A 23,678-nucleotide genomic window follows, 5' to 3' on the forward strand; every position below is an offset into this window, starting at 1 on the left:
TGCCAGGGATTTGCTTGCAAGACAGAAGGTTATACCACAGAGCACAAGTCTCATCAGAAAATGATAAATCTGCCAGACTGATCTGAGTTCCAGCCTGTACAAAAATAAAGGGACAAGTCTGAAGTTCTTTTCCGGTAAGACAGCTGAAAATAAGTTCAACAGTATTTATCATGTAAATTAAGCAGAACAAATTTGACATGGATCTTACTTCTCTTTTTAACTGTACAATTTTCTGTTTCCCTTCACTGCTACTTAATCAAAATAAACAAAGTAGTATATGGAAAGGTCCATCATAAAGTCCAATCTGCCCTATTCTATTTCAGGTTGCAGAATTTCTCCCCACATGCATCACACAAATCCCTCTATCTCTGTAATGCACACATTTGCTTTCTATAGCTTTCAATAACAAAAACTTGTGCCAGTGAAATCTGCAGTGTCAACCCATAAAACAGCAAGTTACTGTTAATTTTCCAGTTGTTCCACCACAAAGATTATCAATACAGAAAACAATAATGGATGACTTGTATGTTCTAACCAGTGAAGAAGCAGATGAAAAGAGATTAAGAAGCCCTTTCATTTAGACAAACACTCTGGGAAAACGTACAAAGTACCTGTGTGCTTGGACTGTTTGTTGGAGATTAAAATCCTCCATTCTTGGCAAAGCAAATCAGCCTCATGGCTACTAAGCTGAGCAGCCCTTGCCAAGACTGGTTGTGATGTCCAGGCTTTCAGCCAGAGCTGGTATTCCCAACTCTTTCTTCTGATCTTGTGATTAACCCTTATGTCTTTTTGTCTTTTTTCTCCTTCGCCTTTGAATCCTCCATTCTATTGCATTTTTGTTCTGTGACTCTTCCCTACCTAAAAGGGGAAACCTCTTGGTTTTCTTCACATCAGTAAAGCTGATGAATTCAGTCCATGGACACACTGAGAAAGGCCAACACGTGGCCCAGGAACTCCTACATTTTTGAAAGTGGGAGGCCACTCCTGCAGTCTGGTCTAAAGATCCCCATCAGAATTCTAGCATCTCTTCAGGGCATTTAAACAAAAACTCTTACTTTTCTATTACAACAGACTTATGGTGAAAAACTGAACTGACTTGCATAAGAGAGTGCAAAACCAATTTGAAAGTAAATGAAAAGTCACTAATTAGGTGATAACTGCAATTAACAGTAGAGTACAAAAAAGCCTGTCTAGTAAGCCGGCCCATGGATATCATGCTGTTTTATTATTTCTAAAGATCATAAAAATGAAAAAGGTGAACTTTTATTCTACAACAGTGTAGAAAAATTAAATTTAGTTTGCTCTTTGTGACAAGTTTTGATAAAGAGGTTGGTGTTGATTTATTTGGACGTATTATGACTCTCAGCTTTCACTTTAAAATCTGCTGTTGGTGTAATGTTGCAATGAAGTCTATAATATTTTAATATCAAAAACGACAGAGCTGCAGTACCAGCCTATAATTAAAGCTTACAGTAATGCTGTGTTAGAATTATCAAACCACCTCCTGAAACATCCATCCAGGATAAAATTGGGTAACTGGAATTTCAGAGAAAACCAGAGTATTAAAGCAACAACTATATATGGAGAAAAAATTCTGAAGCAAGTACTGTGAAATTTTAGTGGCCTTGAGCATCACAGTAAAAGGGGACACTATGAACAAATGGATGACCAAAAAAAAAAAAAAAACCAGAAGTAAAACTGCATACCAAGCATTCTTCCCGACAGCTTCTACTGACTGCACAAACATCTACTCTCAGAGTTTTCTGTAGCAGTGTTCCTTGGGAAATGGCAACTCTGAATATCTCGTTGAGTAAAATGGTTTCCATGGCAGGATGAACTTTTGTGCGGAACAGACAGCTGGTATCAGCTGAGGATGGAAGTACTGCTACTCTAATATACCTGTTGAAAACAAAAGAAGATCTTTACCTGTATTTAAATTAACACTTACTGATGATTGGTGATAGAAATCGACCCCATTGTCAAAAGGACTGCATGATAAGAAAATGAAACAAAGCAACAAACCAGAAATGGAGTGGAAAAGAGGTGAAAAAGAGAGAAGGGGCTGAGAAAATCCCATCTTTTCCTTGCACAAACATTTCCCAAAATAAATTTCTGTCTCTGTAGTAGCAAAGGAGATAGCTGTTTCTGCCTCTGTCCTATTTATCCTCTGGTTTGGTTCTGCAAACACACTCTGAAAACCATGTCACAGAGAGGAGGAAAAAGAACCTTAATGTCAATTAAAAAATAAATGAGAAGAAATTCCAATAAAGGTAAAAGTTAAACTCTTAGAACAGTGCAAGCAGCACTGAAAGCAGTGGCATGTTTTTCAATCTTTTCAAAATCTGAACAGAACTCCAAAGAAAACAGAAAACTAAGAAAAATGAGGAAGAAAATATCTAGGGCCACAGCTGCTTAAGGCATGTAATACATAAAGTGGGACTTAGAAGAATGCAGTCTGAAAGCCTGAAGAAGTACAGAACTATCTTCCAACTGGTATGCAGCTGCATTCTCTGTATCTAACAACTGTGAATGGATACTGTGTGAATAAAGGCAGTAATGGCTAGCTTGCAGGTCTCCCGTTACAAGTACTTCAATGGATGAAAGACATTCCTCGTGTAATTTGTAGCTCTATTTCCCTAGTGCGCAAGGCCTCAAATGCATGAGCAGAGCACATCAACTGTTTTGCATCTTGTCTGTGCCTATGCATTAGCTTATTTCTGGTGTTGGCTTTCCATATTATTGATACGTATTAAAGAGCAGAATGCAATGAAGCCAGCTAAAGCGGGAAGAACAAGTGGAAAAGTATTCTGGAAAAAAAACTTTCTGGAAAAAAACTTATTCTTCCCAGATTTGTAGTACTATTACTGTATTTTATGGTAGTGATTTTATACATACTGTTAGAATTATTAAAAATTCACCTTTTAGATGAAATAAACCAGAAGAAATTAGGTTAACAAAATCAAATTTCTCCCAAACCTGAATTTGGACACAGCTTTTATTCCTCAATTGCACTTGGCTTCTTGGGATAACAAGTAAAAACAAGTTGCTTGGTTAGAAAGTATAGCCTGGAGAACAGGAATCTGGCCTTCCAACACAACGATCCCAATATTAAGTGGCAGTGCAATGCAATCCCAGTAATGCTGCTGTGGTATTCGTATAACGTAGGTGAACAACTTGCATGGTCTACTTACAGCCATTTTAACAGATAAAGCAATAGTTAGGAAACATTTAGAAAAGAAGTATGAATAGTAGTATAGTATATCTATATAAATATAAATATATATATATATATAAAGGGTGGTTAACTAGAGTCTTATTTATTGGCATCAGGCCAAACTGATGGGTAAAAAGAGAAGCAAAAGAAAATGCTCCCTGGCTTTATTTAACAGAAGTGCTTACTTTCACTTTAGCACAGGAAAAAAAGGAGAATATGTCCATCAGTGTCTCACATTTTACTGTGACAAACTTACAAGTTCTTCACTGAATAAAAAAATGACCTTGACACAAATTTTAAGTATTCCATTTTAGTGTAACGTGCAAATTTCCTGGTAACTTTGAAAACTTTGTTTTCTTGCCGGAATCCATAAAAGCTATGTACTTCTACAGTTTGTTTTATGCATATTTTAGTGTTGTAAGGCAGCCAATCAACCAATTTCTTTAGAGAATTTGTTCAATTTCTTATTGTATTCTCATATTACTACTTACACTTTAGAGCCAAGGGGAACAGAAAACACTGGCAGATTTCTGAGCTGGACTATGATTATCACAAAACTTGAATTGCTGTGGTCGTATCTGTTAAAGAGAGGATAATATGAGGAAAACTCACTATTTATTTACGTAGGAACAGATAAATTCTCTTTGCTGGTTGCTCACCTGAGTCCTATTTGAACTTGGGCAGTTGCATCATCTTCACTGTATACAATGTCCTCGGTTTCATTTAGACTAGGGCAAGCAAGCAAATACACAACAGTTAGGAATGTTATACAACTGAAGCAGACACACACAGAATGCACGTACATTCTCTTGAATTTAATTGCAGCAAGCAGTCCAAATGAGAATTTCACAGCCTCTCTAATAGCAATTCCTGTTTTAAGATAGTTGCTACCTGAACATTTTGACAAATCCAGTCATGAGCCAGAGTCCTTAGGCTGATTACTAAAACAGGCCAGACTAATAAGCAAGAGAGCAACTGTAACATTTTTCTATACTTGGTTAGTACTTCTTAATTATTCCAAATACAAAATTGGAGATTAAAAGTTCTAATAAATATCAGACCACACATAAACTGAATATGAAGAGCTACTTTGGAGGACCTTTGAGAAACAGGAGCTTTGTACAACGGAGAAGTTTCTGTGCAAACAAGAAACATCTTTCCTCTAAGCTTGTTTCAGAACCATTCAAAGAACCAAAAGGACTCAAGTCTTGTAATTGAAGAGCAACTCCAGTACAGAACGGAATTACAGACAATCGGTGTGGCAAAAAAAGTTTCCAGTTGTTTTCTGAGAGGTTTGAATGAGGATGTGTTATTAGTGTGTTTCATTAATTTTTAAAATAGATTGTTGAGATCAACGAACAGAGGTCAAAATAGTACATATGGAGAATGTCACAGATATCCCATAGCTTACTGAGACAGGACAGAGTTATTTTGAGACTATACATTCCAAGATTTCCTTCTACTGTTCATTTCCTAGCTGCTGGCTAATATGATAGGGTGTGTTTATTCTCCCTTCCTTCCTTAAATTACTCAACACAAAGACTAGTCTATGCAGTGGGAAATTACTGTACTGTAGCTTCAAGAGCACACTGACAAATTGTTATTCCATACAGAGTGCTCATAAAGACACTTCTACTAAACATAAGCAGATCACACAGAGGCACTCATTACCACTTCACTACTTCCAAGTCAATGAGAATTAAAAGTATCCACACCTGGAGCTATCACAGAAAACCTGGTGTCTGTAAATCTTAGCTTGTGCAAATAGCTATAGCTTGCTTTTGTACATAGGCTTAGTGGATGCAATTGTTTCCTTTCGTCTCTGTCTGAATAGCAACGGGGAAAAGAGAAAAAAATTGTTCTGTTTTCCACCCACCCCACCAGTCACTGGAGATGAAAACTAAAGAGTTCCACAGAAAATCCATGCCTTTTAGTCCAATGTTTGTTCAATTCTATCCTATCTTCTGCTTACAGAGAGCACTGTAAGTTGTGATCACAGTAGCTCTGAATTGAAATGAGGTGGAAAGAGAACTATGACTGGTGAACTGAACTACTCAATCACAGTCACTTAGTTAAGTGAAGGCTGAGTTTTTACAGAATCACAGATTGGATGAGGTTGGAAAGCACCTCTGCCGCCACCTGGTCCAAGCAATAACACCTGCCAAAGGATGGCCAGGACCACGTTTAAGTCGCTTAGTGGGTAATCTCTTTGGTATCTGTGCTTTTATATTTGGTCTCATGTATTATTATTGCATTTTTATTTGTGAAAGACTTCACAAGTAGATGTACTTTTATCAGAGGACAATAAAACCCATTCATGATACCATAATGCACCTTTATCTGTCCTAAAACAAAACATTTAATCCTGTCAACAGAAGACATGCATCAACATCTTCATAAGCATCCTCAGAATACTCAAGAGGACAAAAAATTCGTAGTGCCAAGAATATGCCAAAAAGGAGATGAAAATAAAACTTTTAGCTTCTCTCACAGTTTGCCAGTCTACTCTTACCCAGCCTAGAAAAGTAAAAACACTGCATAAGCAAGTATGGAGAATTCCATGGAAGTCATATCTTGTCAAAAAGCAACAATGGCTAATACGTTTCTTCTTGTATCCTTTCACCACAGTAAATGATGAATATTAAACCCTAAAACCTTAAATCAGGATTATTTTTATACCAACATTTCATGTGGGGGATCTTCTCATCTTTCCAATATCCACTTTTTTTAATGAAGCAAATATTCAAATGAAATGCTGTTCCATCATAGGATTTCCATAAAAGAAGCAGTAACAGAGGTCACTCTGAGCAGTGCCAGTACAGCCACATGGCAGAACCCGTACAACATTTCTAAATTCCTTGCGCCGATGGTATAAAATTGCTTACAGGAACACTTAATTTTTTGGTGGAAATACTTATTCTCAAACCTACTGTTTCACAGAAGCTTCATATACACCACTATCTCCAGCTACAGACTCATCAGACACGGCAGCAGATACACAAGCTGTCTTCTCTGCAAGGAGATGACTAGCTGCTCTTCTCGGCAAGTCAACACCTATGAAAAGAAAGAATGAAAACCAGTCAGAGAGATTAATAGTCAGAAAAAGAGAAGTGCATAGCTTAGAAAGTTGTCAAGTTGAAAGCAGTGACCCTTAACTGAATATCACACAGTAGTTTTGTTCCACATCATTACACATTCTGAGACTGCATTACCGGTTCCACATATTTTGGCTAGAGATATATCCAAACTGATGAACTTGAAAACGTACAACTGTTATTCCATTCCAAAGTACATGCTTCTATCATCACCTGTATCAGCTGAGCTAGTTATTATACTTCGTTATCCTCATTATTAACACCCATTATCTTCATCTGTGAACCTGTATTTGCTATGTTCACATTTTACACTATAGAAACACTTTAGCTACATGCAAAGTAACTGCCTACTTTTTATTAAATATTCACAAGTCAGACAGAAGCACTCTCCCCAGTGATATAACTACTAGAAATGAAAAATACCCTCCGGTTTTCTATCATAAAAAGTTTTTTATTCTACCGAGTCTTTACTATCAACTACTACTCATCTTTAATCTTCAATCTGTATTCATACACTAGTTTCAGGCAGCAAAGCAGCAGCATTCACTGGAAGCCACGTTCTGCAACTCAGTTAGTTGAGGGTCTGTGCAGTACTGTTATCTGCCGAGGGGTGAGGATGTTGGTATGCATTATGGTCCCCATCTGAATCATGACTTTACATCTTGTTAAGATGTTTAAAATTTAAGGCTTCAGATTAGATGATTGATTGCTGCATTTGTGCTTTTACTTATGGCAGTAGGAATGCTTTTTCCTTGATGATGAAGTGCTCTTTCCCTTCCCCCCCACCATGTGAGGGGTGAAGGTGATGACATGATTTATTGATTACCCTCAGGAATTACCACAGCAGCCTGAATTGACTTTGACAACGACAGAGACTGACTGTGGAAGAATTCCATGATATTCCAACTTGGTTTCTGACAGCAGAGACATGTACAGAGGAGGAAATGTATATACAGTTCACCAACAGAGAAAAGTCAGAGATAGACAGGCAGGTTGGTGAGCACTGTGTCTAAATAGCCAAGGTAGATTATGACTTGAAATTACTAGCTGCACTGACTTAAGCTATGTTTGTCTGCTCCCAAATTAAGATTCTGTAGTATCTGAATTCACAGCCTTGTACAATCTATATGGCAGGCTGAAATATTCCATGCAGATTTTATGCCTCAGGCTGAGTTTGCAGAAAACCTTTCCACTCAGCATTGCAGCAGTTCCAAGAGAGAAATTAGAGTAGAAACACTGAACCAACCCCAGCTTTGTACCTCACTCTTAACGTACCGAAAGCCTCGCCATGAGGCCCATTTTACTCTGGAAACTAGTGGTACAGGAAGCTTAATTAATTTCTGGCTTTTCAAAATTGCTCATTTTGGCAGCCTTAATGGCCTCTCAAAGTTAATGTTACCTAATTACCAACAACACTTCAATAAGTGTCATTCATCCCATCTTCCTTAGAGAGAAGCAAATTCTAGGATGGGATGACTCATCCTTTTGGAAATTACCCAGGTTATCTTAGGTGCTCTGCTCTAACTCACAGATGGGTAAAAAGCTAAAAGCTAAGAAATCCATGTTAAGAATGGGCAGAGCAACACTGTAACTTACATGGCATGTGGGAACTTGTCTCTTTCTCAACTTACATACAAAATGAACTGCAGATATTTTGGTGACAGCAGGTTCAAATAACTATACACACACAAATTTTAACTGTTGAGCACAGAAATCTCCTCCACTGAGGAACCATGCTTGTAACTTATTCTTCAATAAGAAGCAAAGTATCTGAATTCAAGTTACTAAAAAAACAGCACAAGGTATTTTTCCTCTGTCCTCAAATGTTCTGACAATACCTAAGGACACCATGCATCCTTCTTGTCTTCAAAATCCAGTTATTTTTTCTTTTGTTGCAACAGTTGCAACAGCTATTGAACAGATGTGGATGGAATAGGGAGCTCACAGCTCTCTGCTCCCAAAGCTACAAATTATAATATAATACTGCTCACAATGGCAAATCTGAGCCCATTGAGTTACTCTTCAGTTACAGGAGCTTTCTCTACTCAAAAGTCATTTGCTTGTTCAAAATCTTTGTTATGTATACATTTTCACATTAGATTTTTTCACAAATTACCTGAACTTCCTTCATGCAGAGAAGACAAAGGCTGTTTAATGCTTTCATGAAGATCCTTATCGTCTGCAAGAATCTGAGATCCTGCTCTGGCTTCAGGGTCCAATAATATTTGGTTCTCACAGAGACTAATGCCTGCAAAATCACAGTCTTCAAAGTCTGTAGTGAGGTGATGCAGAGGGGAATTTTGAGCAGAGACAGAAAATGCAGCTTCTAAAACCAAAGGGGAGCCTGGGGGAGACAAGGAGGACAGTGAAGACCTGGAAGACAGTGATGTCACAGATTTGGGAGGCTCAGTCAGTTTGGGCTGGTCTGTGGCTGAAGGAGAGTCACTGTAACCTAGTCTCTCATGGGAGCTGACCACTTCATTTTCATGAATAGTAGTGATAGGCCCTGAAGGAATGTAACCACTTTTTCTTGCAATATGAAGTCAAGCTTATACTGATAGTCCAAATCCGTTATTTGATCGCATTGGTTGTAATAGAGATCCGTGGAGCTGAGCGAGTTGAGCGACCCTCTGCTTGATGTGTTCAGAGATCCGCGGCTGGATGCCAGAGATCCCAGACTGCTCCCTGATGACACAGACAGCGTACTAGCTGAGAGGCTGCAAAGAAAGAACAAAGACATACACTGATGTTACTGAACTAAACAGCACAAGGAGAGATAAGATTGACTGGGAGCTGTACTGTAATGATTCCTTACAATAGAATATTGCTTAGGGCTTTTTTTTTGTTGTTTTTCTTTCTTTTTACACAACCATACTTGTTTTAGAAGCAGTGTGCCCAACCTGCGCACCCTCAGCACAACATAAACAGCTTATGGACTATTCCCAAAGCCCTTTTTCCAGAGAAGGCTGCAGCCTTAACAAACTGGTCTGGCAGTGATAGCAGCTCTCTCAGCTGCTCTGCTCCACCCTGGAGTGGGCACTCATGGAGTCAATGTCACTGCAAAGGAGAGAGGTTATGACAGCAGAAGACTGCTATCACCACAGAACAATTTACGCAGCATTCCCTCTGCCTAAGCACCTGGCAGCTCTCAGAAGCAGAGAACTCACAGCAGAACTACTTTGCATCCAGTTCTATAAGCACGGTACAGGCCATGAACATGCAATCTTTACATGTTTATTAACATGAAAAGCGAAGGCAAGGAGCCCTGCCAGAAAAGCTGAGTGTCACTGCCTTGGCTCAGGAGGACTCTGCTGGGAAAAAACATGTCAGGAAAAATAATTCAAGGCAACCCCTTTTAAACACAGCAGCAGAGCTATCAACTTTAAAAACTTTGCCACTAGGCTACACAACTGCCTTTAACAGGACAAAATGACATTTGAGTCTGAACAAACAAGATCACAAAATATATTTTAAGAAATAGTAATAAACATTTAACCAACTAACCACCAATCAAGATGCAACTTACACAGTCTGGCTGAGATGACTGAAATAGCTAAGCCATGAATAGGTTGGCATGGCTTATTGCAAGAGGATCTTTATAAAATTCTTAAAAATATTATTCCCCCTAAAGCCCCATTTTGATTTCTACATTGACATAGCAGGAGTTGGATGAAATTCACGATTTTTAAAATAAATATAACAGACGCATAGTTTGATAGCCAAAGGTACAGTGCAGAAGTGGGAGAAATTCTTCCCCAGGACAAGCTTCACATCATTAAATATTAGAATTCCCATCAGAGGAATGATTTTGAGTTCACAGTTGCTGCAACTGATTACTGTTTTATTATAATTATGAATTGCATGTAGCCAGAACCAGATTTTGAAACAATGTCTGTCAGGAAAATATCCTGCTGAGCATATCTCTCTGCCTACAGGAAGCACGAGTCAGAGTTGAAGAGAACCAACTCTTCACACAAGTATTTACATACGTCCACATGCACATTTATTCACTGAGCCTCTCCAGTCATTATGCAGGCTACAGTTCTCCTTTTACACAGATGTCTGAGAAACAACTTTGTCTCCTCAGTGACACCATTTTGCCATCTGACCATTAAAGAATTCCTGATTTACTTACACTGAAGCAAGATAATGTATCCCTACTCAGTTATAGAAGCTATACAAAAAGATCCATTCAATCCAGTCTTGAATTTTTGAAAATAGAGAGGCATGCCAGGTTCACAAGATGGCAACATGGTTGAAGCTATTGTAGTTGTGTTTTATTTTTAAATATTAAACAAATTTTGTTCAGCCTCCAGCTAAGAGAAAAACCTGAGAATGAAATTTAGACAACAAAGTCCACTAGTCTGTTACTGAAAATAGGTTCCACATGATGCAGTACAGCCTCACCTCCTAAGTTGTGAATGCAAATAAGTCGTCAATTTTGTAGTTTCTTCAAGTTTCTGTACCAATTCTTTTCTTCTTTCCTCCAATTTCAATCTAGAAACAGAAATAAATGTAAGTGAGGTATGACTGAGAAGTCACGAGGCTAAAATACTTCATAGATAAGACAAAAACAAAATGAAGACTGCCTATTTTCATCTGGCTACTGACTAGTGAAATCTAAGAGACTGCTAACTTGCAATCCTATCATTAAGTCCTACCTACTTCAGCAGAGTGACTCGAACTGCAGAACACCGAGCACTTCAATAAACGTGCTGAACATACAAGCAGGCCCAACAAAAGAATGCCGGCATTAATTCTGACTGTGCCAGAACCTGAGGTAGCATTGCAGGAAGTTTAAAATTAAAGCACTGTTTTTATTTCAGAGTCTTCCTAAAGAGACAAAGTACAATAAATCAAAGCAGGATCCCAGTGTAAGGTTCCAAGATGAGATACCGTTTTCAGAGGTCCTTGGAAATGTAGAAACATTTACCAACGGATTTTTCATCACCTCTGAGCAATACAGCCCATTATCAAGGTTTGCCTTTATAACAGGGCAGATCATTGCCTCCTGCACACTAACCAGCTTTGCTCTAAGGCCACAAATGGCAGAGTTCTCCAATTCCTTTTGGCTGACTGAAGAGAAAGGATTCAGTAACCTTTACAGAGGACTTTTCTTTTTCTAACTCTATTTTATCACTCCATTTGCAACACCAAATACACTGTCTTTTCTTCAATGGAGTCAGCTAAAATCCTCCTGTAGTTGAGGATGAGTACATTCTCCTCCAGACCCTGTTCAGTCAACTGATACATATAACAAGTTCTCAAGCAACTAATCTTAGGGATGGCTACTTTAAAAATTTCAGGTTCATCCACAGAAACCTTTTCTTCCACCCTTCTGGCATCTCAAGGATGTGCAAATTAAAATTCAACTGCAGAGAACATCTCAAAGAACAAAACCAAAAATCACCCACTGCTTTCTTATGCAAACTGAAAGAAATACTCCAGAGTTTCCAGAATTCACTCTCCAAGCCTGAGATAGCAGTAAAAAGGCATTAAGTCCTCAATTCAACAAAGCATGAAAAGCACTTGCTTACACTAATGCTTATTCAGCGAGCGAATCTGGGTTATGCAAAGGTGAATAAGTTACCCCGAGGTCAGCCAGGGTGTGAACTTCCACTCCACTGCATACGCTGTGTGTGCTCTTACATTGCAATGATGTGTTCATCTGCCAGTACCTGCTAACCTTGTTAAAAGCATACACAGCACTTCAGTCTTTGCTCATGTTCCCAAACCAAGAACTACGCTCATCTGTGGTATCAGACATTCTTTCCCACCATTTTTTTTCCACTGTGTAAACCCTTCTGTCTTTTTTTAAAGCGTAATCCATCCCGCTTTCCTCAAGCAACGGTGCTCTTCATTAACTCTTTCGTGAGTTACACAAATTCACAACATTTCACATTCCACAACAAATGATTTTTTTCTCTTCTATATTTGGCCAAATTCAAAACTTTTAAACCTTCTGAACTTATAGAATAGGCACGATCTTTAACGTGCCAAAGACCGCATGAATACTCAAACCATCAACAGGGCAAACTCCAGTTGCAACCCTCCTATCCAAAGAAATCTAATACTCATTGCAGGTGTAATGTCTTAGTGAGACACCTTTCTCCAGTTTTGACCAGAAACTGTAACACTCAGAGGCATAACATCTTAAAAAATAATAATAACTAATAAAAAACTTAAATTGCACACACTTCACCTTCTTGAGATGGAAATTTAGTGGATATGTTTGTTTACGAGGTATTAGAGTAGAGGTCAGTTTTACAGGCAAAAGCACAACCATCCCTCTAACCTAATGCCTGTGATTACTGAGAATACTTTGCTGAGGACTCGAGAAGTAATGGAATCTCCCTAACATGAATGCAGAGGCAAGAAAGCAACAAGCAGTTCTTAGCAGCCCCACAGTCCAGATATTTCTAAACAGCTGCTGGAAGGCCCCTTCAAGCAGTGAGACTGTACCCTGTCTCTGCTTTTTTGAAGCTGATAAGTTATGATTTATGCCCTCTATCTGCAAACTGACTCCAAGTACATCTACCAGTGGCAGTTTCAGCATCCAGCATAACCCAGGGCTACACCAACCATGTTTTTAAGCCAGAGCAAGCCTCCTGTTTATTTTCTCCCTTTAAAAAATGAACAAACAAACACAGAACCTTAAAGAGGAAAAACAACTTGTCATATCGAGCTCTTGGCAATCTATGGCTTCTTACACTTTTATTTCATTATCAGTACCAGTAAAACAATGGAAACATAAAGGTATTCATGAAACTTCATGAAATAAAATAATAATGCAGTGATAGCACTGCACTTTGAAGATGGTATATCTCCTCCACCAGTAATAGGACCCAGAAAGAAAGAAATAAAATGCTAATGTTTGATCTGATACAATTAACCATATGCTTTTCTTGAATGGGAGAAAATTTTATTTGTCCTTGGCATGTCAGATGCCCAAGTTTGGCATCTGACATGTATGAGAAAAATGTTAGGTCAGAATTGTCTTTGGTCCCAACACTTAAAATGGCATTATTATAAAAACCTTAGGTTCACATTTATTTGTCTATGTGAATTTCTTATGAACCCCTTATTGCCTATTTATTGATGGAAGTCAGAAAGCAACCGATCCACAGTAATTTAGATACTATCAACACATTTCTCCTGTACAATTGTAGTAGTAGTAGGACACAATCCTTCTTCTAAAACACTTCTAAATTCTCAAAATAATATAGTTTAAAAATGTTCAACTGTATACAAATATGCTTAAAAATCATGCCTTATTCACATGTTTCTTGCGTAGACAACAAAAAATTTCCTCACTGCTCATCTAAAATTTAGGAGCCAACTTCTAAGGCCACCAACAGGAATTTCACCATCCAGCAACAATGGTGCAATAGCGAGTGTTTCCTAGCAGTCTTTCAATGCTGATCGTATTACTTCAGTAGGGCAGGCAACATTGATACATACAACATTTTGTGCTTATTGGCTTTTTATGCGAGCCAGGGGTTCCCGTAGGTTTACTTCCACTTACAGTTGATGGAAAGTCCACTTGTGACAGTCATCTTTGATTTTCTCCGACTCTTAACCTGGCTAATACTCATCTATGGTGGAAGTTGCTTTGGTTATCAGTTAGGAAGTGAAAAGTTAGGAAAGTTTAATTTTTATTCCTCCCCTCTCACCTCCCATTTTTTTTTCTTTTGGTTGCATTTTTGCAACTAATAAAACTCACAATAAAAGGCTTTTGATGTTGTAACAATCAAGATAATCTTTGTAACCTGAGTTCAAATAGTTTACAGCTATAATCAGAAATCAGTGAATGATGTATTGCCCTCCTGCTGGTATGCTGACATTCCTCAGCTATTTAACATCTGTCATAGGCATTTTCATGCTGGTAACTAACGCAGAGCAACTGATATTGCAGAGCACACACAGGGTGTTCAAATTCTCTCTGAGTACAGAAGAATTTTTTGTTTTTCTGCCCAGTGGGCTAAGAACAAATTTAATTAAGATCTACATAGAACAGTTACTGAAGGAAAACAGCCCATCAAGGCACAGTTCACGGCCTGTAATGAGTACAAAGGTTAGACTGCAGAAAGTGGCACTTAGTATCAACAAAAAAAATCCCTTACCTTTCAGCAAGTGCTTGACTGGGTGCACTTTTTACGGAGTGCAGCTCTTCTTCAAGCCTCTTTCTTTCTGCTTCCAGCTGCTCTAGCTCATCTTGAGTACGTTTGCGTGGTGTGATAAACTGGAGTTCTTTTAAAAGCTCTTCTTTTTCATTGATTAACATCAATTTTTCCTTTTCCACATCCAGTGCCCCAGGCCAGGCCTCACTATCTAACTTAGACAGTTCGATCTTCAAGTTAGCCATGCTAAAATAAAACATAGCAGATTTGCCTGAGCCTAGCACAGCACATAATTTCCATGAAAGATAGAAGTGATACAATATTTTGAAGGTGTAAGTACAGAACAACTTTTTCTATTTAAACCCATGCTTTTAATTACCTTTACTTCACAAGAACGCAACTTTGCCAGAGATGCAAGCCACCTACCCAGGCCAACAGGCCGTGTACTCTTCTCTGTTTCAGACACCTTGGAAAAATGTATCCTGAGAAGCACAAAGCAATTAACAGCAAGCTTTCAAGCTACAGTGCCCTAAATTCACCTGTCTCATATATGGAAGAATACTAAAACAGACGTCAATACCCAAATACACTAGAAATGAGTTTCTCTTGTTCAAATCCTGAGTTGAATTAAAAGTCTTGACTTTAATAAAAGCTTTATTGAAAGTGATCTGTCTGGTCATACAGTAGTGACACTTTGCTTTAGTCGTCAAGGAGTGCGTCTATTTCTCCTAAGCTGTGGGAGACTATTCAGCTCCTCTAACAGTGAGGAACATTGTTAAAGAATATGCAGAATATCAAGGTGCTCACTGTTACATCAAGTACATATGCAAATTTTAACAGACAAAAACAATGTTCCCCTCTATGATTAAAAGAAAAGGCAGTATGACAGTGGCCACCTAAAAGAAAAGTAGATGAATAACTTAGAAGTTTGTGCAACTGCTATTCCCATTGTAGATGTCCAGTCACAGAGTTAGGATACCCTAGACCTGGTTATCCACTCAGAGAACACACACAGCTGTAGCAGAAACCTCCCTACATTATTACTGTGCGATAGCTCAGACCTAATCAAGAAAGATTATTTCTAGTATTTAGTCACCAGAACCATTCTGTTGTTGGGCTCAGCTGCACAGCTTATAAAGGGTAGGTTTTGCAATAGACTCATTGTCCATTGGGAACTATATAAAGCATAACAATTCCCCAGTATACATTTCATATATCTATCCAGATGATAACTTTCAGTCACTTCCAGCCTTATCTGCACCTGAAACAGCTGCATAAACTGTGCATTTAATCAATGGATATACAGATGGTATAGATATATATATCCAGGAGCTTGGTTAATAGAATTTATATTGCAGAAATAAGAGAAAATCACTCACCCTGTCCTGGGCTCATGAGATAAACTCCTGATGGAGCGGATCTCCAGAGAGAGATCCTTCCCCACTGGCAGTCGGCTCTTAAATGGGTCTAGGAGAGGTGGAGCCAGGCTCCACCCCTTCCTGCAGCACAGGTGAATTGCCTTCACCTGTGCTCCCATGGCTGACTCATTGCTCGCCTCAGGTGATCAATCAAAGGTTCAGGCCGTGATTCAGCAGCCCCATACACTGTGGAAGCTCTGAACTCTGTAACAGCTCCTAGCTTTCTGCACCTCTTTGTTGTAGGCTGGGAAAAAGGCAGAGAAAGGAAAAGTCAAAATAAAAGGACATTCCCATTCTAGGGCAAGAGAATCTTATCTGTTGCTTTTACTTATTCCTATCATAGCAGATACACCTAAGTTAGCTCATCAGCTGATACAAGTCTGTGCAACTTCAGCATTAGCAAGCACTACCTCAGTAATGACTATTCTGCATCAACCACATATGCATCATTTGGTTTGTATAATCTTTCCATTGTCCTGACAGATTTCTAGGAAAACACACTTCTTCCTTCCAGTCTGTTTTCTGCAATTAACAAAACTAATAATATCATTCTTATTTTGCATCTTGGTTATTAATTTACAGTACATTATGGCATTTAGTTATGATAAAAGCTAAGAACAGTTAATATTAAATCTAACTATCTCACTGCTTATACCAGAAGCTTAAGGGGAAGCTCTTCTTTCCATAGGTACCATTTCCTTCTCACCTACATCTCAATCAAAAAACAACAGCTTTAAAAAAAGAGCCAGAATAAAAAGGAACGCCCGCCAAATTGCTGCAAGAACAAGTGTAACTCTGAGTGATTTTATGAAAAACAATGCAAAATAAGTCAAATTGAAATACAATCAGCAGTGTTACCATAAACAAATGGTAGGGTGAAATGAAGCATTCAACATACTTTGCAGCTGCTATATAAATATATATAATTTATATTCAGCAGTCTTTTAGAGGAGGTGTACACAGAGGGAAAACAAGGGAATCATTTCAGATGGATAAGGTGTTAAGATTTTCATCTCCAGGTCACTGATTCCTGCTAGCCTTGTTCTGAAAGTAGCTGCTAGTGACAGCTGTTTGATGGCCTAAGGAATGGGACAGTGGTCTCCCAACAGTTCTTTTGCTCCCTCTGCTACAGATAACTCTCTGCTGTTCTGTCATTTTTTGTGTGCTGCCTCATCAAGAAAGGCAAAGAACTACATGGATATGAAAACAAAACTGGTTTCAGACTTTTGAGATAGTCTTTACTCAACAAGTCAATAAGGCATGTAGCTGGAGTTTTAACCACATCAGGATATGACTGTCAGCATAATATATCAGACTCTTCTGAGTAGCAACTGCAGCCTGACAGTGAATTTCACATAGCTGACAAACTCTAAATTCATCCAATTCTTTATTTTGTCAAAGTCAGTAGCTTCTACTTATTTAAACAACATTAAGGTTCACACCACATAACTTTATATTGCCCTCAAAAACCCAAGGCAACATTCTACCGCTTCAAGAGGCTTTGCTGGCTAAACAACATAAAACATGCAATGCAAAACTATCTGATAATTTCCGAATAGTGAAGCTCACTCATTAGATCTTTTTTCCTTTTTTTTTGTTGGTAATGTTTTCTGTGTTTTTTTTGTTGTTGTTGTTGTTTTTGTTTGTTTTTTAATATAAAGCAACTATGAACTTGCACATTTAATATTTCAGAAAAGATGATCAATACTTACATAATAATTACTGGTATGTATCTTCATTTTTCTAAGATACTCACGCTTTATTAAGTTCACCCAGTAATCACTAATAAAAACAGTATGCTCCAACACTTCAATGACTTTAACTGTGTCTTCAAGTAATTTGACTGTCTTATTTAAAGTGCAAAGGGATATTCATTATTTGGACTTTTAGACAAAATTGAATGAAGACACCATTTAAAAAGTAATTTAACATTAGAGCACACTGATGTTGTACAGATCAAATACGTGGTTATGCAAAGATTAAGTATTTCATCTACTGCAATTTTGACTCATCTTCTTAGTTAAATTGTGAGAAATTCAGATTTTATGCTGCAGTTGTCCAGAGTCCATACACCATGCTTTTTTAATAGCTAGAGGTTGTACACTGATTACTGTCAGACTACCTTTTTGTTCCAACAAATGAGAAACAAAACATGATGGTGGGACTTCTTGGTATCAAGACAGTCACAATAGAAGATTATCTGGTTTCGGATAAAAGAAAATTGAGAGCAAGTGACATCTATATAAATCTAGAAAACCATCTGACAGTACTATGTACATGATGACTTTGAGCCGAAATCATGCAAGTTCAATGCTGAAGAAACACAATAGCTTTATCACTCTTAATCAATTGCATTGATTATATAACAAAGTTTTATGATCCATAAAGATGATAGGAAAAATTACTGTTGTTTCCAGCAAGAATGGCAACTACTATTATATAAAGAATATACATCTAGATTTTGGAAAATGATTGTGCAGCCTCTCATCTTTAAAACATTAAAACTATTTAAGCTGTTACTTTCTGCTTATAAGCTAAAAATTCTCTTCCTGGTTTTCTAATTGACTATGCCACAGTATTGTAAATGAATTAATAATTAAGTCACAGAGCAAGTCTCATTATAGGTACAATTTTCAACTATGGAAAAGTGTTAGTTCTTCCTTTATTGTCTTCTTTTTTAATATATAAAAAAAAAAGGAGCCTTGGGTGCGAGATAACTTTCTAGATTTATATTTCTCTTAAATTACATAACAAACGCTGTAAGGTTTCTGAATAGCTGACATGCAATTTATTTGTTTAAATAATGTAAACCTTCCCCCAGTATTACGCAGCACTACTCCTCTGCTGTACCAGAATATATGTTACTGTAACCCGGAATGTTCTGCTTTCTGATGCCTATTCTTCGGTGCCATGGCAATCCATCAAAACAGCACTGCTTTCAAGAGCAACCAGTGCAGAACCTTATTTGAAAGACATTCCACATTCATCAGTGAGGCGGTTCCTGATTTCCTCTCTCCCTAGGCTATTAAAAAATAATCTCACAGTAAAAACAAGTGTTTAAATTATTCTAAGTCAAGGCTGGGTGGGGTCCTGGGCAGCCTGATCTAGTGTTGGCAGCTCTGCCCATGGCTGGGGTTTGCAGCTTGATGATCTTTAACATCCCTTCCAACCCAAGCCACTCTATGATTCTGAGTCCCAGGGAAAAAGAGATAATTGAGCCTACAAAATCTGAAGTGGAACTCTGAAGCATTATACCTGAAGAACCATCAGTTGCATAGCAAACTGAAATGATGATCCCAAAGGATTTAAATGGAAGTAAATAGCCTGGCAGCCTTTCATTGGAATACCCATTCACTCTATTTCCACAATCCTGGAACTGATATTGTAACTTTTCATTTCATTTCCTAACTTACATAACTTAGCATTAAATGTAAAAACTACTGCTCAAAAGCACTGCCGGATCCCGAAAGCCTGCTTTGCTTCCAGGAGAGAAAGAAACATTTTGCAGTAATGCCTCCAGCGCAGGCGTCCACTAGGTGTCACTGCGAGCACAATGTTAGCATTGGAGAGGTCGAAAATGCCCGACTCAAGACTGTAATTTAACAAAGCGACTAACCCCATTACCTTCTCTTTGCCTCTTCATATTGAAGACTTAGTCTGACCTTCTCTGCTAAATTGGATCTACTTCTTGTTCCAACCTATTGAAAAAAATATTAGCCTTATCACTGTGCAAAACTGTAAAACAAATCAACAGTATATATCAACAAATGCCCAGACTAGAAAAATTACTTTTTAAAAAAATGAAACGACGCCCACTTTTGGCCATACACTTGCTATTATATACACAGTTAGTAATATACTCAGTGCTGTTTTCTTCTCATACAGTTCATCTGCTTTTAATTACCGTACTGCCATATTCCAGCACAGTAAATTGCATACATTTTCAAAGAGGTCTTGCATTGACTGAAACCCAAAATTTTGATCCCCCACTTCGAACCCCCACTGAACTCAAAATTCAGAGTTAAATAGGTGCAATTCCAGGGCAAGACTTCAGACTTCAAAAAAAAGAAAGAAAGAAAAAAAAAGCTAGTCTGTAGGCAAGCATAGCCCTCTGTTTGGAGAGCCTAGTACAAGCTCTTCATTATAAATTCAGCACACAGAACTATAAAGAAGGTGCCAAAATTAAGCACAGCTTTCTGTCACTGTAAGTATACCATCAGTGAAACAGAGAAATTATTAATGAATCACTGAAGAGATAGTTCCCTTTGTTTTTTCAGCTGTGGAAGTGAAACTGCACAGTTAAATTTTGAGATCTTGTTTCTGAAAATTAAAGACATTTTCAAATCAAAATAAGTCTGTAAGGCACAACATCCACATAGGCGGATCCAAAAAATACTATTTACTTACATTCTTCTTCACTGTACTGGAGCTACTTGATTAAATCAGATTGGCATAAATGCTTTGTGCCAAATTGTGAAAACTTCATCTGAATTCTGATTTAAATTAGAAATGGAAAATCAGATGACTGATTCTAAGTAATTTTCCCTTAAATGTGCATACATATAACACCTATCAGCAACAGTAAACAGCTGTTTGTAACAGCCAATTCCATTAACCACAACATTCTGATTCAATTTCTCTTTATGTTTGACAAAATGAAAAGGCTCACCTCACCAGAAATGTCAGTCTGAGACCCTGCATCCAGAGTTTGTCTAGAAAAACACAGCTGGGAATTTACTGAGCTGGAACTCAGGTCTGGTTCCGATATCCCAATGTTCTGGTCAAGATTGAATTTCTCTTTCAGCTTTGCAAGACTCTGTCCAGGAAACAGAACAAGATGGTGTTAAACTGTCTTTGTACTTTTGTACAAGTTCTCTAGGGAAGCTGCTTTAGCAAAGAGTTGCACTAGATGATCTCCAAAGGTCCCCTCCAACCCCAGTCATTCTTCTGTGAATCTGTGATACTTTATAGACTTTATACTGGTTTCTATTCAGAAGATGCTTATCTAGAAGACTCCAGTACATATATATGTATTTTTTCCTCATGTTAGAAAACCGTTCTTTTAACCAAGTAGTTCTTAAGTGACACTGAGTACAATCACATCATTCTGGTTCTTGTTGCCACCCCCTCTCTCTTGCTCCCCTTTATAAACCAGTCAAATGTTTGGTTGATGCAAAACAAATAAATAAATAAATAATCTACTTTCAGATGCAAATGCAGAGCAATTTGTAGAACTTGTGCCCATTTAGAAAATGGCTACCCATTTCAAAATATGTATCTCAAGTTTCACCCACGTAATATTTTAAATAGTGTTTTAGAGGTAACATGCAACATTACCAACAAGTTCAGATACCTCTATTCTGACTGTCATTCAGGGACTTTTTGAATTAGGAAAGTCACAGACTTGAGTTTCTGCATCACAAAACAAATTTTAGCACTAGTTTGGCACATGGTTTTGAAAATCCCTTAAAAAGTATAAAATGTACAGTATTTAGCATCATTAAAGTTCCTTCTGATGAAACAAATCTACATGAAACTTACGCAAACCCTAGAAAATACCTTCATTAAATCTTGTTTTTCTCTCTCTCCTGAACTTATCGCCTTTCTGATGGATTTCAGTTCACTCAGGATAGCTTTAGCCTCACATAGTTCATACCCGCTCTGGCCTCCAGACATTTTTTGGTCAATTCTGTGGAAAGAAGAGCATATTAATACTGCATACTGCAAATAATGTTAACATCTCTGCTGTTCTGTTTCAGACAAGCATAGTTAGAACAGAAGGGCAAGAGTAACTGATAATATTTCCTTTAGCAGACAAGCAAAGAGAAAAAGGACACTAAAACCTGCATTAAAATACTTTCTGTGTGGCAAAAATGTCAAGCTGTCCGACACACACACACAGTGGATGGGTTTTGCTGACACAGGAAATTTTATGAAAAGGAAAAAAGAGTATGTTGGCATTAAAACCATTGATTCAGTCTTAAAGACATGCGAAGCACAGAGCACTACCTGAAGTAATACTCCTATACGTGCTACCAGGAGTACAAGAAGATAAAAAAATCCTATGCCCACCCTAACCCTCTGCAACGCAGAAGCAACTTTGGGGTTCAACTTTGATACTATTAACTATTTGCAATACTTAGAGAAGCAGAATATATTATGGGCAGTATTCCTCTATCCAGATACACAGTGTGACATCCAGACAAGCAAGCTTGTAGGTACTGATTGTTCTTGCAGAGAAGACATGTAACCATATTCTTCCCTCAGTTTCCATCTCACTTACCCTAATCCTAAGAACTAACCACCTAGCGCAGCTGCTGTGCTCACCCAGTCTTCAGGCTCTCTTTACTCACTAAATCTATGGATAATTTATACCATACGTCATACACTGGGTAATTAATGAACTACTGGAATATTAATAATTTTTTAAAAATAATAACTTAAAAATAAAGTTGGAGACAAATTTTTTTCATTTTGGTTTTTACATATTGGCTTCAAAAAATTGAGTTTGTAAAACTAGAGGTTGGAGAAATGTGTTCACTGAATATTTTATAGCACCATACAAATGGCTGCAGCTGTGTTTCACAAAATTAAAAACAACAGGCATCTTCACCATCTACTAGAGAACACATTCCTTTATCGTACAATTGGTTTTCTGTTTTTATCATCAGCCATCATCCTTCTACAAGATATTAACCTTGTGAGTGAGGAATGAACAATTGAGCAAGAACACAAAACACCTGAAACAAATTATTCTATTTTTCTTTTAATTTTGTGCACAAATATATCAAGATTCTAAAGCAGTCATTAAAGACATGAGAGTAACTTTTTTCCTTTCTCCACATTTCCACTTTTCTGCAAAACAGAACCAAATCTGTGTAAAAAACATGACTCTGCACTCAGATTCCTACTCAAGGATGTATTTGTTTCAACTTGAAAGTTCCCCAAACTCTTTCATAAGTATGCACACACCTACTTTCTGACAGCACTCAATTTCTGGTAACCTACACCAAGTTGCCAAGGTCAGACAGATACAGGATATGCCAACAATTGCAGTCATGAATGAACACTTGGGTAATAAATACACCACATGCTGCCTACTAACACGCCGTGCCATATTCAAATTGCAACTGCTTTATTCTATATATAATTAAGATGGACAAGAAGGATCTCTGACATATACGATATTCCTTCTCCCTGTTTTAAATTAATGGGATTAGTACTGTTCAAAAGCGGCTGACTGAATTTTTTAAAACAAACGCCCATTGTATTTCTGTGGAATGCTGTTGACAGTTTCTGAAACATGCTTTGGATTCCTATCAAAATGGCCTATGAGCAAGCTGCTTTAAAACAATACTTCATTGTTCAATTAATATAATAAAACCAGCATGATTGGCTAACCTTTAATCTTGGGACAGCAGTGTGAGATTTTATTACCTTCAGCTTCAGAATCAATATGTCTTTCTCTTCTAAACTTTGCTTTGAAATCCAATTCATGTTTAAATAAATTCAGTCAGTTATCTTTTTCTCCCCTCACTCCAGTCTAGTCTTTATGTATTTAAATAACAAAATCTCACATTTCTGCCTTAGTCAAAATGAAAGAAGACAGTGATGTCACTGGCATCCTCCTAAGGTGCTGAAGGGCTTCAGTTCCCAATCTACTTCATGCTCTTGTATTTAAAAACAAGAACAACAAAAAAAGATTTGCTCCATTTGGACAAGTCTGTAACTATGATAGAACACTGAGACAGGGGAGGTTTAGGTTAGATATTAGAAGGAAGTTTTTCGCAGAGGGTGGTGACACACTGGAACAGGTTGCCCAAGGAGGGTG

The 23,678-nt window shown here is 37.7% G+C and overlaps 1 protein-coding gene and 1 long non-coding RNA gene across 2 annotated transcripts in view; one reads left to right on the top strand and one right to left on the bottom strand.

The window, feature by feature from the left end:
• The window catches only part of WWC2 (WW and C2 domain containing 2), a 29,391-nt gene extending 7,857 nt beyond the window's left edge, over positions 1-21,534 (bottom strand). The window contains 12 exon segments of the mRNA XM_019614657.1: positions 2-94; positions 1,707-1,899; positions 3,706-3,792; positions 3,874-3,942; positions 6,145-6,268; positions 8,426-8,836; positions 8,839-9,026; positions 10,717-10,806; positions 14,433-14,675; positions 19,472-19,545; positions 20,517-20,663; positions 21,407-21,534. Coding sequence (XP_019470202.1) covers positions 2-94; positions 1,707-1,899; positions 3,706-3,792; positions 3,874-3,942; positions 6,145-6,268; positions 8,426-8,836; positions 8,839-9,026; positions 10,717-10,806; positions 14,433-14,675; positions 19,472-19,545; positions 20,517-20,663; positions 21,407-21,523 — 1,836 coding nt within the window. The 5' untranslated portion in view covers positions 21,524-21,534.
• LOC109367253 lies at positions 45-15,096 on the top strand. Its single transcript, XR_002114195.1, has 2 exons — positions 45-134; positions 14,892-15,096. It is a non-coding gene; the product is annotated as an uncharacterized LOC109367253 (long non-coding RNA).
• Positions 21,535-23,678: the final 2,144 nt, after the last annotated feature.

Source organism: Meleagris gallopavo, chromosome 4 (genome assembly GCF_000146605.3).
Source record: "Meleagris gallopavo isolate NT-WF06-2002-E0010 breed Aviagen turkey brand Nicholas breeding stock chromosome 4, Turkey_5.1, whole genome shotgun sequence".
Classification (NCBI taxonomy): domain Eukaryota; kingdom Metazoa; phylum Chordata; class Aves; order Galliformes; family Phasianidae; genus Meleagris; species Meleagris gallopavo.